Source organism: Pseudochaenichthys georgianus, chromosome 22 (genome assembly GCF_902827115.2).
Source record: "Pseudochaenichthys georgianus chromosome 22, fPseGeo1.2, whole genome shotgun sequence".
NCBI lineage: Eukaryota > Metazoa > Chordata > Actinopteri > Perciformes > Channichthyidae > Pseudochaenichthys > Pseudochaenichthys georgianus.
Genome location: NC_047524.1, coordinates 14259892 through 14272576, shown reverse-complemented (window position 1 = coordinate 14272576; position 12685 = coordinate 14259892). Strand labels below are relative to the sequence as shown.

At 40.8% G+C, this 12685-nt stretch overlaps 1 protein-coding gene across 2 annotated transcripts in view; it reads right to left on the bottom strand.

Moving 5' to 3' along the window:
- The window catches only part of asap2a (ArfGAP with SH3 domain, ankyrin repeat and PH domain 2a), a 64397-nt gene that overhangs the window by 34777 nt on the left and 16935 nt on the right, over window positions 1–12685 (bottom strand). For both annotated transcript variants that reach the window (XM_034111378.2, XM_034111380.2), the window contains exon 2: window positions 3378–3450. In XM_034111378.2, coding sequence (XP_033967269.1) covers window positions 3378–3450 — 73 coding nt within the window. The remainder of the gene's footprint in view (window positions 1–3377; window positions 3451–12685) is intronic.

Sequence of the window (12685 nt, the reverse complement as noted above, 5' to 3'; positions counted from 1 at the left end):
TTTCACCCGGCAAAAATGACTTTCTCATACACAGTTGTTAACAACCTCTTTTACAGTATCTTTACTGTTAAAAAACACATTATAAAGTGTATAAGTCCCTGCTGAGGCTTCTCTGACATCCAATAGGCTTGTTTCTCTATCTTTCTTTCTCACTCACAAACAAACAGTGACACACAGGGTTTAATCACCAGATAGCAGACTGGTCTCTGCTTCCTCTCTCCCACATTCATTCGCTCACACTCTGTTCTGACGGGTCAACGTTTGACGCGCACACAACATATGGCCGAGCTCATATCAATTCCATATCGCTCTACAACTCTATCAAAAAAACACTTGAACCCTCATTTACAATATGGGCACATCTAATATTCCATTATTATTCAGAAATGTGACAATATTCCAAATGAGATATGGGTCATGTTAACACCATATTCCACTTAGATGTTCCTTTATTAGGGCCTTATTCCAATTGCAGCATTTCTGATTAAGACACGATGTTATTCAGGATTAAGAAACATGTGTAGAGCTCATTCGGTATATGCATCTCAATTGGGGGTTCTTCAGAACTTTGCCACAAACACACCACATTTCTGGTCAAAGGAGATACATACTTTAATTATTATGCCAAAGTTGGATATCAACAGGTTTTTGGATATGTGTAAATATTAAAGAGAAAGGCTGTGTTTGCAATGTCGAGCCCAAATTGAAAACATGCTATATTTCATTAGCCGTGAAAATAGCTAAGAACACATATTGCCTTATTTCGAGAAATGTAAAAAAAGTCAAACATTTTCTTCATTTAAACAGTCAGTTACCTTGCAGGCAAGAAATAAATATATGAGTGTGCAGCCGTAACTTAAAAGACATGGCAGCCATCAGTTTGAGTGTTTTCAATGATGCAACATTGTCTGCATTATTCAGGACTTCCTGCCCTCCTGCCCACCTATAGGTCTGCCTCGAGTCGTTACCTGTACAGCAGCTTTGGCACGTCTGTCCGAAGAGCTCTGCTGCAGGTTCTTCAGCGGTTTGAAATGCTGCTGCTGGTTTATTCATCAAAACCAAACATCTGACAACCTGACAGGCCCCTGCAGCAACATGGGGCTCTCTCGCTCATCTGTGCAGCCATTCCTGTATTTTCCCCATTTCTTTAACTGGCAATTCCAATATTTTTTGTATTCACTGCTACAAAATTAGATTGCTTGCTCAGCATCTCTGGTTGTAACCATTCCAACTACACCTCCATCTTCCTCCCTATCCTCTCCTCCTCCTCATTTCATTTCTTTTGTATTTGTCCTGCTCATGGTACGCAAAACCAAATGTACAATAATTGCCACAAAACATGACTCTACCAAAACACCATTGAGCGAAAAGGAGCAGGGAGAAGAGTAAAATCTGATGTGACCTGCCCCTTTCTAAAAAAAACAAAAATAAATACAAATAGATGGTCTGCCTTTCATAATAATATATATATTTTTTTTTTTGTTTCACAGCCAAACATAACAGTATCTTAGGATACTAAGAGCAACACAAAAAAAAAAAACTTATTTCCCACTTGACGGTTAACGGAAAGAAACAAAACAACACCACATGTATAAGGAAAAGACAAGTGCAACACCCTCATCTGAGTCCTACTGGAGAAGAAGGTGGAAAGCGACGCATGATGATGATAATAACAATAACAATGGCATCACTACTATTCCTCACAGCTGAAAATATGCTTCCAGGGTTTGGGCTCGACAGCCTGTCATACCTACAGTTTATCTCTGAGTATTGAGGCAGTCCGTGTTGAGGCTCCCTATTGTGTTTCTCATTATTCAGGATTTGTCACGCATCATCTCTGAAGAACATGCTTTCACTCTCTTTACGGTTTGCTTTAGGTACTGTGTAACAGCTGCTTAGTGCGTGTCAGCAGCAACAGTAAGTATAGGTTGTCTTTGCTTTCTGTGATTGCAAAGCACATTTTCCTTGGGCAAATACAGTCGTCATCTAATTTAGGAATACATTTTACCTGCATGATTTTTAAAAGCTAAAAAAGGGATATATATTTGTTTACTGCCAATATTATTTCTTGACTGAATGAGCGGAAAGAGGCTGAAACACAATTGAGCTGAAAAGGTATAAACTATCTCTACTTCTGTCAGTAACAGCAACCCCTTTCACATTAAAATAACTTGATCAGCTGTTGACATACAACTATTATATTGTTGCTACTGTATCTGCAGTAAATTGGCGTTAACTTTAATCTATATTTGGAACATACATTATATCTTAATCATGTGATTTCTACCAAGTACCCTAGAGTTACAGGGTTGGCAATGGCATAAAACAAAAGGGCTCCAGAGTGTCGTCTTGTTTGTTTTCAAAACAGATCAGAGTCTGGCAGAGATTCCCTTGGAGAACTGTGAATGATAGCATTCCCACAGATAATACAGTGTTTCTATTTTAAACACTGATCTGGACAAGCTTCACACTTTGAGGCAAAAATGTGCTTTCTCACAATTGTTTCGACAGAAAAATACTGCCTGAAACACCGGATAATGTCATACAGGTCTACGTTCCTGCAATAAAGTATAGATTGAAATTAAGGTTATATATATATATATACACACGGTATAAACAACAGGTGCATTTAATCTGGCAGCTGAACGGGAAAACACATACTGACTCGCAATACCAGCCTTTTATGTCATGGGATAACAAAATAGAGGATCTTGTAGCCACCAAAAGGCACTTCCTATATGTAAATGCAAAGTGAGGTGTGTCCATGCCTCAGCACCCACACACAAAACGCAGCGTGTACCCCTCCCCAGCTGTTCCTTTGGGGGTCTGGATCGGACAGCTGCCCCTCTGAAGAGAGCTCACACTGTTCTGAAAAAGACGTGCTCAGCACATTGTTCAGAGGTCCCTCTCTCCCCCTCTCTCTGCGGGGAACTGTAAGGCCGGCCAAACAAAAGACACTGCAAACACCCGACACTGGCCCAACCAGCCACAATGAGCACGGTAATAACAACACAAAAACTCCCCTCCCTAACTCTAACTCCAAGGCAGTGGAACAAATGCATTATGGATGCATCAAATCATATTTTCAAATGTTTATCCATTTTGCATTTTAGTTTGTACCTCATTATACTATGTCAAAGACATATAAATAGAATAAAATGTAAAAAATAGCTGAGTATGCTAACTCAGTCCAGCAGCCACTAAACCCCAAACTCAAAGAGATAGTCATTTGATAAAGAGATATCAGAAATATGAAATCAATGTCTTGATTGTTTTCATCGTGAAAAGGAGCTAAGTGACATCTTTAAAGGCTTCCGACTGAAGTGAAAGATAAGAAAATGGAAAGCCAAACATAAAGAACAGACAGGAGGACTCACCCAGACCAGACGTGTAGATGGCCTTCACAGATTTCTTCATCTTGTACAGAACACTGCGGTCCACGTCCAGCGCCTGCAGACAGACACAAAGAGTCAGAGGCTGAAATGTCACCACTCAACTCAGTGTAGATGTACTACTTCAACTAATTACTTTAATTTACTTTGCATATTTCAAGAAGATAAAGGAAATTTATATATTTCAGATTTCTTTAAATAACGCTTGTTGTCATTTTCCTGACACTTCTTCCAATTAACGTTACTTGGTAGCGAGCCAGCAATGTATGAGTATGACATCCACATTTTATATTCCACCTATAAAGCTTTGATTTGGTGACCTGAGCACAAAACAAGAACTGTGTGAGATGTACGCAGCGATTTATGGGTGTAGAAACAGGTTAGTATTCTGAGACAACAGCACTGTAAATCACCTTTGTATGGATGATAATGTTCAGTGTGTGTGTGTGTGTGTCTTAGTGCCATCTCCATCCGAAATGAATTATTCAAGAGTGAGCTAAAAATAGACCATATCCATCGTCAGTTAGTGTGTGTGTGTGTGTGTGTGTGTGTGTGTGTGTGTGTGTGTGTGTGTGTGTGTGTGTGTGTGTGTGTGTGTGTGTGTGTGTGTGTGTGTGTGTGTGTGTGTGTGTGTGTGTGTGTTTGTGTGCGTGCGGCAAATGAAAAGCAGAGTCATGATGTGCAGTAGCATCAGTATAATAGCTTGTAAGACATGCAATAAGCATCTGCATGCTATACATGAAGCATAATCTCTCTAACCTCTCGAGTTTTATTAGAGGGAAACGGTTTGTAGAGTGGCTTAGACAGGCCGGGGAGTGTTACGATTCGTAGACACAGCGTACCTCCTTATCTCTCATCAATTTCCAGCTCCAGTGGGGACCTTGTTCCCTGAGTGTGCCTCTCCACTTATGTTTCTTACTCTCTTACTTGCTACCCTTTGCCCTCAACCTATTCTAAGGGAGTGCTTGTTCTTCCGTCTGTCTGTCTGTGTCTGTGTATTCTCTTGTTCCGATTAACCCGGCAATTTTTGTTCTTGTTTTGCGTCTATATCTACGCCGGGATCCGGAGTCGAGACTGATCTGGTCTTGGATCCTCTATCCTGAGTTCTGGATTAAGTCGTGGACTTCGGGTCGTGGCTAAACCTGTCTCTGCGGTCCTGCCTTGGGTCTCGTCATGCTGCCTCCCTGATGGCTTCCACAGGATTGTTGACATCTTCGTAGATTCATCTTCTTATTATAGATGCATGCATTTCCTAACATTTGGACTACCTATGCTGTAAAATGTATTATCTCTTCGATTTACACACGGCATCTATTGCACGTCTGTCCGTCCAGGGAGAGGGATCCCTCCTCTGTTGCTCTCCCTGAGGTTTCTCCCATTTGTTCCCCTTAAACTGTGGGGTTTTCTCTGGAAGTTTTTCCTTGTACGATGTGAGGGTCTAAGGATAGAGGGTAGAGATGTCCCGATCCGATCACGTGATCGGGGATCGGAGCCGATCACGTGATTTTCAAAAAATCGGGGATCGGGATTTCTTTTTTATAATTTTTTTTATTTTTTTATTTAATGTTACAAAACAAAAATGACCATGTTCACGTCTTAAAGTCATCCTGAGGACTTAGTTTTGGTTTAAAATTACACAACATTATGTATGTGTTGCTTTCTTTGGGCTTGTTTTCATAGACCTGGTTGCTTATTTCTCTGAAATCTGGCAACAGAGTGGGCAGGGCGCAGTGTCTAATAGTAGCAGTAAGCTAACGAGAGGCTACGTTCAGCTGGTGACTCGGGAGTCGGGACAGAGAGTTTGGAAGTATTGAAATTGAAATGTGTAACCACATTAGTTTCCAAATCGATCAGTAAGCAATTTGAATTTTTAGCCTTAAATATAGAAGTGGCAAAGGGTCAACAGGTCATGGTAGTGAGTTGTTACAGACCCCCCTCAGCTGTCAAAGACTCCTTGTCTTCACTAGCAAATCTTTTATCACAACTAGACTACAAGGAAATAGTCCTACTTGGAGATTTTAACTGGGACTGGTTAACTGCAGTGTCAGAGGATTTTAAAAACCTTTGTATCTCAATGAATGTTACTCAGATTGTGGACAGTCCTACTCGCCCAAATATTAAGTCCCCTAATAAATCCTCCCTAATTGATCTAATTTTAACTAATGTTCCCCATAAATATTCATCTGTGGGAGTATTTGCAAATGATCTGAGCGATCACTGTGTTGTATCCACAATTAGGGACACTAAGGTCCAAAAGGTTAAACCTCGCATTATCATCAAGAGAGACATAAAACATTTTGTGGAGCAGGGTTTTGTGCATGATCTGTTTGATTTTGATTGGGGTAAAATCGATCTGTGTGCTGATGTGGAAACCGCATGGTCTTATTTTTATCTTGGTTTTATGGAGATCATTGATAGACATGCACCCCTGCGTAAATTTAGAGTAAAGGGACGAGACAATCCTTGGTTTTATGCTGAGCTGTCTAGTCTGCTTCATGAGAGAAACAAGGCCTGGGCAAAGGCTAGGAAATCAGGCTCAGAGATAGAGTGGCTGCATTTTAGGCAGCTAAGGAATAGCTTCACTTCAAATGTCAAAAGTGCAAAGTCGAAGTACTATTTGTCAGTTACCACAGAAAACCTAAATAATCCTAGGAAATTTTGGAAAGCAATAAAATCGATATCAACCGGTGAGATCCGTAATGAGCTACCTCCGTGCCTTACCACAGCATCTGGCTCTATATCGGACAGGGCCACTATGCTAAATTGCTTTAATGAGCATTTTGTGTCCTGCGGTTCTATGTTTGATTCTGTGACTAACTCTGCTTCTGTGAACACTACAGTCTGTGACTCTGAACAACGTGGTCTGGAAAACCCTTTCAGTTGTACTCCTTTTACTGTCAATGTTGTTCATGAAGCCTTATCTAAGCTAGATCCTAAGAAACCGGCTGGCCCGGACAACTTAGAACCTTCTTTTTAAAGATAGCTGCAGACTTTATTGCTCCACCTCTTACTTCTCTTTTTAACCTCTCCCTCAGCACAAATACAATTCCAAAAGTATGGAAGTCTGCTTATGTCTTGCCTTTACTGAAAGGAGGGGAGGCAACTATTTTAAATAACTATAGGCCAATCTCTAAATTGTCAGTTCTGGCTAAGGTTCTTGAATGCCTAGTGAGTGAACAGGTAAAGGAGTTTTTATGTACAAATGACATCCTGTCTAAACATCAGTCAGGCTTCAGAAAGAAACACAGCACCATCACTGCCACAATGAAAGTGGTGAATGACATTACTAGTATTTTAGATAATAAGCAGAGTTGTGCAGCTCTGTTTATTGACCTTTCCAAAGCGTTTGACACCGTTGATCATCGCATCTTAAAGCAGAGGCTACTCAGTATTGGCATATCCAGCCTTGCAGTGGGTTGGTTTGTGAACTACCTCTCTGAAAGGTCCCAATGTGTTCATTTTGATGGACTGTCTTCTGAGTGGTTAAACATTTCTAATGGTGTACCACAAGGTTCTGTTTTAGGACCACTTTTATTCTCCATATATATTAACAGTTTAGGTGAAAATGTGGATGAAGCTACTTTACATTTTTATGCGGATGATACTGTGATGTATTGTGCAGGTCCCACCATTAAGGAGGCTGTTGTTAAATTACAGGCTGTTTTTTAACACTATTCAGACTCAGTTCTCTGAATTAAAGCTTCTTTTAAATGTAGATAAAACCGTGGTAATGCTCTTTTCAAAAGCAAAAAAGACACCAGAGCCTGTTTTAGATATTGTAACTACGCAAGGAACAAAACTTGAAGTTGTTGCCTGTTACAAATACCTTGGTATCTGGATTGATGATTGTCTCTTTTAAACTTCATGTCAATAGCCTGCTAAAAAAACTGAGGGTTAGGCTAGGGTTCTTTTTCAGAAACAAGTCCTGTTTCTCGCTTGAGGCCAGGAAAAGGCTAGTCACTGTGACCTTTTTACCTGTGCTGGACTATGGGGATCTGGTCTATATGAATGCACCTGCCAATTGCCTGGTCAAGTTAGATGCTGCGTATCACAGTGCACTGAGATTTGTGACAAACTGTAAAGCATTAACCCATCACTGTACCCTGTATGCAAGGGCTGGTTTGCTTTCACTAACTGTACGGAGGCTCAGTCACTGGTACATTTTTATATACAAAGCCATGTTAGGGAAACTTCCATCTTATATCTGCTCCCTGATCTCACGGAGAATTGTAAGTGGCTACTGCCTGAGATCGAATGCTGTGGTTTTATTAAATGTGCCAACTGCTAGGACTGTTTTAGGGAAGACAGCTTTTAGATGCGCAGCTCCTCTGTCTTGGAATAGTCTGCAAATTAAATGGAAACTGAACAATCTGGTGCCACTAAATGTTTTTAAAGCTCGGTTGGATGCTACTCAATCGGAAGCTATTGGTACCTGTTTATGTGGATAATTATGTAAATGATGCTGTATGATGTCCTTTTGTTGTTCTATTTATGTTTTATGTTTCATGTGGAACTACTTGAGCAGGTCTCCCTTGGAAAAGAGATCAATGATCTCAATGGGATTTTATCTGTATAAATAAAGGTTTGAAATTAAATGAAATGAAAGCGAAGGCAGTGTAACAGCCAGATGCAATGTTTGCAAGGCAGAGGTTCCGCGTGGTGGAAAGAACAGAGCTACGTTCAACGCGACCAATCTAATACGCCACCTGAGAAACAAACACCAACGTGAAAAGGCCAACACAATAACAGCCAAGATAGCTGAATTCATCGCGTTGGATGACCAGCCATTATCTGTTACCTTTTTTTTCTCTTAATGCATTGCATAAAGATCGGATCGGAAAAAATCGGTATCGGCAGATTGTCAAAATCAAATGATCGGAAGCAAAAAAAGGGATCGGGACATCCCTAATAGAGGGTGTCGTTTTTTTTCTCATACTGATATTCTGAACAATCTGTGCTATTGTGTTAGCTGTAAAGTGTCTCTACTGTAGGCTATTTTTATTATATGTACAGCACTTTGGCTGTCGTTTAGAAATGTGCTATATAAATAAAACTTGATTTCACACACACACACACACACACACACACACACACACACACACACACACACACACACACACACACACACACACACACACACACACACACACACACACACACACACACACACACACACACACACACACACACACACACACACACACACACACACACACACACACACACACACACACACACACACACACCACACACACACACACACACACACACACACACACACACACACACACACACACACACACACACACACACACACACACACAGATGAGTGAGGGAGTCTCTGGGGGCGAGGGGGATTTTGGGATATTAGTTTTTAGGGACTTTATTAAGCACGTCTGCCCGAGCTGGCCAAAGTCGGCGCCACTTTTTCCTGCTCTGCTCCCCGACTGACTGAAACACATGAGATCCCCAGACTCTCCGAAACAAAAACACACAATGGCCCCCATTCAAACACACCAATGCTGTACACACCCACACTGCACTGCAACACCACTGCATGCGATGACAACATGTATTACATCCATACATCTGTGCTGTATTTAAAAATCCTAGTTATGAGCTAAAATGGAAGAACTATTCAGAACTTAGTTTTCCCATGGGTCATATTTCACTAACACACATACTTGCAAAAAAAACAAACACATAATGGAACAGAGAGAGAGACAGGCTGACATGACTTTAAAGGAGAACTGACAAATAAATCAAGTGTCAATGGTAGAGGCAGAATGAAAAAATAATAAAAGCATTGACAATATGCGCCTTTTTCAACTACATATTCTTTAAATATAAGGATATTGGCTGAGGTGAAAGTGTAAACAGCCATGCATTTCCTACATTTATTCCATTTTAATCTGTCTTATTCACCTCAGCAGTTACGTTTTACACCTTGGGAAAAGTAGAGACAAAACAAACTAATCAGTCACAAGAAAAAACTCAAGGCTGAGCTGCAATTCAGTCAACAGCTGATTATTGGATTGATAACCACCAGCTGCTGGAGAGACAACTTGACTTGGACTCTTCTTGGGTGACTCGGACTTGGACTGACTCGAACACAGGGAATGATGACTCGGACTCGACTCGGACTCGAACACAGGTAATGATGACTCGGACTCGACTCGGACACTCCTTGGGTGACTCGGACTTGGACTCGAAGAGTGGTGACTCGAGAGTGACTTGGACTCGTGAATTGGTGACTTGACTACAACACTGAAAGGCACACAAAAACTAAATTCTTATGCTTCAGTCTCAGAGTCTTGGTGGGTTGCATGATGGCTTGTGATTTTAAAACTGTTATTAAAACAGAACCATTGTTAATGTTTTTAGTAACACCTGTGCTTTTCCTGCTTTGAAAGGCAAATTGTCCCCAGTGAAAATATTTCAGAGCCTGCATCAAGTTTGGACGAAAATTGCCCACCTCATTTATGTTGCTCAACAAACTGTGTCAAAAAGAATGTTAAAACATAAAAAGAGAACAGCACCATTACTAGTATTACTTCAAAATGTTTCATATATTAACAAGGCTTTTGGCAGTGATCGCAAAATATCGTTGAGATGTTTTTTTTCTCAAGCAACATAAATTACAGTTTTATTCGATCCAAATCTGAAACAATTCAAACTAACAGCTTAAAACAAATGTACAATAACCCAAATGACAAAAACCAGAGCAGGAACCGTTTCCCAACAAAGGTTTTGACGCAAACAAACTTCCAGACAGTAGTATAGCCACTAAAAATAAAATCTGATTTCTTATGGGAACTGTGAAAATTAAATGAAGCCGACCAGAAGCTGCTTGTTCCTCTGAGTCAAGGTAAGACTTAGAGCGATGTGGTTTTAGTTAATTCAAATGTTGTAAAATGACTCATGTTACATATGCTATTATCCTATTAACTGTAGCTGAGACCTCACACAGCCATACTGTTAAACAGGTACTCTCAAAACAGGCAGAGACACAGTGAGAAAAAATACAGCTGCAGAGTACTATCTTTGTCCACACCACCAAACCAATCCAACCACACACAGACTTTTAAAGGGTAACTGGAGACAGCCACTGAGTGTTTTCTTAGCAGAGCTGATACCACTCTGCTCTCTACGTTCAATCTACTCCCAGGACTCAAAGCTAACGCCTTGAGAGCATTTCTGCTGGTAGCCAAGCTTCTGTCAGACAGTAGAAGGCTTGACAGTGGATCTACATTTAAAACAAGAGTTAAGTGTACAACTTAGGATAAAATACAATATTTCACTGGATGTGTAAATCTCTTTATACACTTGTCTTTCACAGAATAAGATCTCTCCTTTGTTTCAGTTGTGCTGGAAGCAATTTCTAAATGAGCCCATAAAACCTTTATTTATCATTTATTGATTGACTTTTTGATGGTGTGACTGTTTGGTACTGAGGATAAGAGGTCAAACGAGGGTGAGCTACTAAAGTCGAAGCATGTAACGGTGTTTGCAGAAAAGACAACAGACTGTCTGCGAGTGCGTTTCATCATGCATCATTTTATAATTTCATAAGAGAAATGCAAAATACTTTCGAAACCAATCTGTGAATGTGGCTTTCTGTTAATAGCTTTGTGCTCAAATATTGGTAAATGCAAGTCACAGATTAGTGTAGCTAGCATGACATCACTGAGTTTATACACAGATATGATAAATCAGGCGGTAAATGGACACGCAGCACTCTGACCAGCTCATCTGGGCTCCCTGGAAGCAGCATTGATGTTTTTGTGGAGGAAGACAAGCCAAATGGACAAAAGATTTATAGTAAGCTGTTCACTTTGTGAGTAAAGCTTTTGATGCATATGCTGCAGCAACACAGTCAGTTTCATGTTACTGCTTTGGTAAGAGAGGTGCTTTATCGGCTACATGCAGCACAATGCAACTATTCAACCCTTTTTGATTGGTTGATTCAAATCACCACAATTGATCCTTTAATGTCATTATCATGGGCTGCCTTGTGATCCAAAATGTGACATGTGAATTTTCCAAAATAGGCTCGAGTTAAAACAGAGCGTGTCATATTGTTAACCGTGTCTACACAATCGCCAGATAAGCAACTTTAAGAGGCCAACCTTTGCCACATTCCAATTCTATACGAATAGAGCATTTGGCGTTTATAGCATTTCCACACTTTGAAAATGACAAATTCGATTTGATTAAAGGCTTCTTACTTTCAAAAGCGTGCCTTGGATCGTTCTTTGATGCACTTAATCTGCTTGATGCAATGCTTAAAAAAGGAGAGAGGAACTACGAACAGCTGAAAAAGAATAATACAAAAGCAGATTCTGGTGAAACGGCTCCCAGCAGAGTTTGGGAAATTAAACAATTTCATATGTTTGCTTGGCAGAGGCTTTTTTTTTTAGAAATTCCCAGTTTGGCTCACATGCGTTGTTGGTGCACAGACATTTCCCTTCGGTATAGAAAGGTGAATGATCAAGACTTGGTGAGTACACCGTCTACTGACACATTGGTAGATCTAAGCCTCTGGTTGACCTCCACGTGACGTCAGTAATCAGCCTGCGAATCAGTTTGATCAGTTTAAGCCTTACACGCATATTGACACTTAATCAGGCGGTATCACGCTCCAGCAGACCCTTTCAATATTCACAGAGTGGTCCTACGGGAGAAAGAGGCGAGACAGGTGGGGGGCAGACAGGCGGGGTAATAAACCAATCGCAGCTGAACACAATAAACACACTGCTCTAAATCATTCACACTCCGATGACATTGCAGTCACTTTCACACATTTCCCCTCCAACGTGCTCTCCAGGGTTCAGCAGAGTGACTCTTCCCCAAGCACCAGGCCACTCTACATGCGAGAACTCGTTAGACTTTTTGAACCCAACAAATGTCAAAGCAAAGGGGACTTCCACTGTACTGTGTCTGGGTGAGAGCTGCATCCTCACACAATAGAAACAGCCTCTGAGCTGCCTCACAAGCACTGTACATTAGGTTACTGCAATGTCAGAATTTTTCCTCTCTTAATAGGCACTCAAAGTAAAAGGAACCAGAGTGGATCTTCTTTCCCTTTACAGCCGCTGACTAATCTTTTTGGAAGGAGGAGAAACTCCCACACGATCCAAAATTATTAACCGCCTTAATGCATGACATCATCTTGCCATCATCATCATCTGGATTACTATAAGGCACCACCTGCTGCCAGCCAATCTGCAGAGACTACCACAACACTGCAGGGTCATAGGGGTTGTCGCCACATTGATTCGTTCACTTATGGT